At 39.9% G+C, this 6,063-nt stretch overlaps 1 protein-coding gene and 1 long non-coding RNA gene across 3 annotated transcripts in view; one reads left to right on the forward strand and one right to left on the reverse strand.

Annotated features, from left to right (window-relative positions):
* The window catches only part of ZNF827 (zinc finger protein 827), a 110,428-nt gene that overhangs the window by 92,108 nt on the left and 12,257 nt on the right, over positions 1–6,063 (forward strand). For both annotated transcript variants that reach the window (XR_012042703.1, XM_072862766.1), the window contains exon 9: positions 4,392–4,529. Coding sequence is in view for 1 of the 2 variants with exons in the window: in XM_072862766.1 (XP_072718867.1) it covers positions 4,392–4,529 (138 nt within the window). In the remaining variant the exon portion in view is untranslated. The remainder of the gene's footprint in view (positions 1–4,391; positions 4,530–6,063) is intronic.
* On the reverse strand, positions 436–4,145 carry LOC140652256 (uncharacterized). The gene is made up of 3 exons (XR_012042705.1): positions 2,891–4,145; positions 1,693–1,930; positions 436–782 (listed from the first exon to the last, which is right to left on the reverse strand). It is a non-coding gene; the product is annotated as an uncharacterized lncRNA (long non-coding RNA).

Below are 6,063 nucleotides of genomic sequence, written 5' to 3' on the forward strand. Positions count from 1 at the left end.
GACCATCTGTGTGGTGTCAAACTGTCTGAATAGCCCAAAGTCTAAATATGACGTACACTTCCAGAAGAATGGAGAGATAATAAATTTTGACCTTCCTTGTTAAGACTCATCAGCACCTCTCACTTCCACCTCTTTAAGGAATACTTATTGCAAAGGACAATCTATTTAATTTATATCTGTTGGATTCCATGTGACCATGGATCTGCCCTTGTGGATTTTGTTGCTTCCGAGGTCTATGGAGGTGTGAAGATGAAACAGAGAAGCAGCTGTTTAAGTGAGTTATAGGATGTGAGAGCAGACAGTAAACCAGCAAAGGTTATAAATATGAATTTATCTTCTTTGAAAGGCACTTCAGCATACTTTTTGTTTGTTTTCTTAGCTTTGTCTTTTTCAGTTAAATAGTGATTTCATTCTTTCAGTTATTAGGATAAAGATATAAAGGTAGACATGGCATTGAACAACAGATTAAAACATAATGTAGTATAAAACACTGTGAAGCAGTAATTGAAAAATACGTAAGCTAAGTAAAAGAAAATAAGTAATCAGAGTACCACATATCAGAGTCCAAAGCCAGTCCCTGGGGAACTTTTTGTGCGTGACAGCTACTAGCAGTCACAAGGCTGATTTGGTGACTCTAGACAGTTAGTTATGTATTCAGGTCACACTTTGTTCTCTTCTTCAGTTACAGCTTCAACCAGATATGGTATCTTCTCTCAGCATTTCTTGACAAAAGTCAGGGTAAAGGCTCTTCAGAAGGGGTGGTTAATGCACTCTCCATATTACTAGTTTGAGAATAAGAGAAAAAAAATTACTCACTAAATGTGGAGACGGAAAATACATACATGTTCAGAATTATGCCCAACAGCTTAGGAAAGGGGTAAATAGTAACTCTCTCAAGCTGCTGGGCTTTGTTTCCCAGAAATTAATCTATTTGTAGGGGTAAGAGGAGGAACAGAACAATATTTCTGCAGTTGATATCCACTTTATCTTTACCTCAGGGAAAATACAGATGGTGACAGTCCCGGCAGTTTCTAACCCCATCTTGGATGATCAGCTTTACACAGCTACTCCTTATGAAGTTGATGTGGGTTAGTAGGGAAATGCAATTTTATTACTAGCCTGTAATATACTGAGTTTTAATCTTTCTATTACTTTTTAATGATGTACTGGAGAACTTGGACGCCTTCCATTTTACTAAGCATATTTTGTTTTAAACTCCAAAACCCATACAGAAATGCAGTCTATTACTTACTTAATAATTTCAGTATTATTTTGTCATGTATGCTTTCCTAACATAGAAGTTTTGGAATTTGCTGTGGATTATTCATTTAAAGCAGAAATCTTATATCAAGTCTTTTTTTTTTGTCTTTTTTTTTTTTTCCCCTTCGTTTTAGTATAAGGGATGTCATGGTGAAAGATGGATTTCTGTGGGACATCTCTCGCAATGGTAATTTATTATTTAACAGTAGTTGGTCTCAGTCCGTCTTCTTCCTGGCCACTGTGTAAGGTATTCTTAAAGGATAACGATGCTGACTGTCTTGGTAGAGTGCTTTGGGATACGCAGAGAATGCTGTGCACAAACCAGTATTATGGTCTCAGAGTCACTGGACTTGTATTCACTTCACAGAAAACACCATTCCCCAGCATTAATTAGAGACAGAGCCCAAGGATTGAATGTGGATGTTGACTCACCTGATTCTTCAGGTCACTGGTATGTTCTGGGAAGATTTCTGGACCACTGTATGGACACAGAGCTCCAGTTTCCAGTCTGCAGACAAAGCTGCCCAGAGGGGAAGGTGGGTGGAAGTGGGTGGTTTCCCTTGGAGCTGAGAAATCTTCCACGAAGTGCTGAGGCTCCTGTTGCACCAGAGACCAACTCTGGTTTGCCATGAACAAGCTAAGAAGCTTGCTGAATAGAAAAAGCACTTTGCTACAGAGAGAAGATTCAGTTGAAAGAGAAGAAAGAAGCACTGTAGTTAGGACTCCAGGAATAAATGTTTAAAGTAAATAGAAGTACTTTCAAAACACCTACAGTATCCTCTTTTGCATCAATGAAAAATATGCAGCTGCTTTGCAAGGGACTAGCTTTCACCAGCTCAAGATAATCAGAAAGCTGATATTTTTCCAGCTTCCCATCAGCTTCCCAGAACTGATAGCTATAAATCCACCATAGGGAAGAGAATATTATATTTCTTCTTCTTAAGAGATAAAAGAGGGCTGATGTGACTAATGCTGAAGTGAATTGTTAAGAGACTTATTTACTTAATTGAGCCTGCTTGTTTGGTATGTGTCCCAATTAATTCATTTTTGTTGTGACCATATTGAAGCAACCTACACCCTTGTGACCTTCTCTTACAATTATTACCATATTCCTCTTTTGAAGCACTGTTTTGATTATGCACTCAAAAAGCTCTGCTAAAATATCTGTAGCATTAGTACAGAGTCAGATTTTTCCATTTTTTTGAACTCAAGGATAGTAACAAAAAGAATTATTCTTTATTGAACTTCTTGGAGGTTACGGGTCACTTACAGCCCTTAGGGGATGGGGGGGGTCTTCCTTTTTAATTTCACAAAATGACTGTTTTGAATAGGCAGAACTTGTTCTCTAACTAGAAATTATTTTAAGGAAAATGTGTTGTCGGGTGGTAGCACTCAGAGATGCCTCATAATTCCTCTGGTGTGCTGAATATTGTACATAGTACAGGGTCACAGGAGAAAGTAACAGCAGCCGAAAAGGGGCTGGCAAGTATGACCATCCCTAAACTTGCTAAGATTGCTATGTGGAATTCTCTGCCCCAAATGAGGCATTGTTTCTATTATTGCTTAAGTTAACTACAGTATTTGACATCTCTTTGCTTAAACCACAATGGAGCCGTCTGGACACACCTACCTGTGAATGAGAGACTCTTTCAGACATGGCAGTCAAATTTGCACTGGTAGGTGACTCTGTCAGTGAAGGGATGCCTGTACAAGGGCGGTATTTATTCCTCAGTGCTTCATCGGTTGAAGATTTTGCAGGTTTGTGCCAACCTCCACGAGAGTAACTTACATTCCATAAGATGTTTTTGTACTCCTGTCTTCAGCTCTTCTCCTCTCCTCCTGCTTACCTGAAAATCCCAGCCAAATGGTTTTCCTCCATCACGGCATGCACACGTGCACTGGTGGAGCTAGTTCTGGGCAGCAGTCGCACAGGCTCTGTTGGTTTAGAGAAGGGTGCTCTGCATGTTGCATCTTTAATTCCAGTGGAAATGGAAGTTCTTTTGCCAGAAGTCTTAAACCAAGCCCCCTTGCCACTGGCTGTTGTATTTGGAAAGCTGCTGAGTACCCTTGCAGTTCTGGGCACCTCTTACAACTGCGGTCCCTTCTCTTCAGGCAACAGGACCCTTGCAGAGAATAGTTCTTCACACAAGGCTTGCTGATGCTGGTTCTCTTATTGAGCTAAGTAGTATCACTGCTATCCCCAGAGGGCCTCCATTGGCCCTCTGCTCCCTTCTGTCCAGATCAAAACTGGCCATGCTTTTAAATTCTTGAAGCACTGTGTACCGTTTTTCCTCTTCCTCATTCCCAGTCCTCTTCTCTCTACTTCCTTAAAGAGTGCCTTCATGTTTGTGTTTTATGCTGTGTGGAGGTTTGGTTTTTTTTTGGTATGGCAGACTCTCTCTGTCCCTAAACAGTTAAAAACACTTCTTTAAAGATAATGGCTCACTCTGGGTCTCAGTTTTTCAATGGATGGCCCTCTAAGCTGCTGGGGATTTTGATGCCTGAGGACAGCAGGTGCTGGGTAGAGCTCACCCCACATGCCACCTACTCATTGGCATGCTGTGTCCTCTTGGTTTAACGTTTGTCTGAGCAATCTTCTGTTCTCATTCAATGTAAGACTGCTCATGTAGCAAAAATTCCTGCGTCAGTAGAAAAGTAAAGGTTTAGAAATCTTCCTTCAGCCATGAATAACAATCCAGTGTGAAACAGACCACCATCTCAGACCAGGCCTTCTTCATGCACCAGGCAAAGGTGGGTGATTGAAAAAACCAAAGGAGTGGTCTCTCCACAAAAACAGAATTAGAGGTTAATGCTTTGCCCTGCTCACTCTTGATTTTCTCTCTTTATATTATCTGATTTAACTCTTTAACTCTGGTTTAATTATGTCTATGTCTAGAACAATTTGACTAAGTGTTCTGCTTTAGAGTACGTATGAAGGATGCTGTATGAAAGATTAATTTCCTTTCCATCGTTGAGAGTTTCCTTTTTACATTAACTCATGTGCCAGATCACACAGCATGCAGCCGAGGTGTTGCATTTTACATGACACCTACAGGACCCTACTGAATGAAATCTGCAAATCTTCAGAGTTCTTAAAATATGACTTTCTGTTTATGTGTTTTTTGGCATAGAAACAGAAAAGCTGGGGCTGGAGGTGGGAAATGGATTGCCATCTTGGAAATTTAATGACCAGCTCTTTCCCTGTGATGTGTGTGGAAAAGTGTTTGGTCGACAGCAGACTCTGTCCCGGCATCTCTCGCTGCACACAGGTAAGCTGATGCTTTGTGGTTGATTGTTACAGCACTGAGGAAATCTGTGTGTTCATCATGGTTTGTTTAAGTGGAGGGGGAAGAAGGTAAGCAGAAGAGTGTGTGAGCCATCCTCAGCTCCTTGCACTTAGAGCAGAGCCAAGCACAGAAACAGGACAGAATGTCAGAGTGGTGTTCAGGGAGTTAATTAACATTTTATTTCTTTACAGCCTACTTGTAATTTATCTTTGCAAAATGTGTAAATTCAAGTTTGTCCAGATTCCAGTAGACCAGCCTGTAGACACCAACTGGTTAACCAAGCCTGTTAATGAAGTTCTGCAGAGAAGGCACAGCCTTGCTTACATTCACCTGATGAGCTTTTTAAATGTCACTGAACAACAAAAGATTTGGCCTTGGTGTTGCAGATCTGGTGAAACTGAAAGCATTTAGTATCTGTCATTCATCTTTCCTCTCATCATCCAGTTCTTCTGAGAGGAACAGGGGCTGTTCTACCCCATACCAACTTTCTTAAAGTGAATCAGCTTCAAATCAACTGAGACTAACAGAGTTTTTTTATGGAAGATGCACCTTGTCAGCCTGCTGAGGTGCACTGCACAAAATAAGACTTGAAAGCAAGAATTTCTGATGCAGTGCTGAAACATATCGTTGGTATAATGCCACTGTATGTTGTACCATCTAGTAGAGTCATGCTGAAAATGTTCAAATGCTCTGTTCCTTGTCATCGTGGGGTTTTCTTAGTCCTAAGCTGCTCTATTAAATGAAGCAGCTTGTCCTTCCCTAACACTTGTAGCATTATATTTCAAATTTAGAGCAGCAGCTCCTCAAAGGGAAAGGTTGTAAAAGCTGATGTAATGTTTGGTTATTTTAATCAACTCCTTGCAAAATAAAGCTTGGCATGTAAAAAAATGTGCTGCCAGGATTTAGAAATGTTTAATTCAAAATAAAATCATTTTTATTTTAAATCATTTAAGTCGTGAAGCATCAGAAACTCATGATGAATTTGTGTAATTTCTTCAACTGTTCTTTGAGTGATGTTTTTTCGTTAGTTTGTGTTTGGAACTGGCCTAATGATACAGTGTTCCCTTTCCTCTCCACTCTCAGATTTTAATACAAAATCATTAACCATCAACTCTCTGCAAGTGATCACATGGGCAACCTCAAGAATAACTGGACCCAAAAATCAAATAAAAGATGCTAGTAAAGGAAGTAGTTGTAGATTATTGACCCATTTCTCTTCTGGCTCTGCTGCAGCTCTCAGAGCAGCAGTTGCCCCAGTTTTCCAGTTTATAAAGTTTTATATTATCTGACTACAAATGGTAGAGCAACTTAAAAATCTAGCTACCTCCAAATTAGTTTTTTTCTGAGTAATTGCTGTGAACTCCTATAAGTTTACAAAATGTCGAGCTTCCCAAGTACCTCATTCTGAAAGCTGCTTGGAGAAACCCGAAGGAATGCATATTTGGTTATTGGCAGTTTTAAAAACAGCTTGCTTCAAAATGAAGTATACATTTAAGGTTTTCTGTTTCTTTTTCAG

Source organism: Ciconia boyciana, chromosome 5 (genome assembly GCF_034638445.1).
Source record: "Ciconia boyciana chromosome 5, ASM3463844v1, whole genome shotgun sequence".
NCBI lineage: Eukaryota > Metazoa > Chordata > Aves > Ciconiiformes > Ciconiidae > Ciconia > Ciconia boyciana.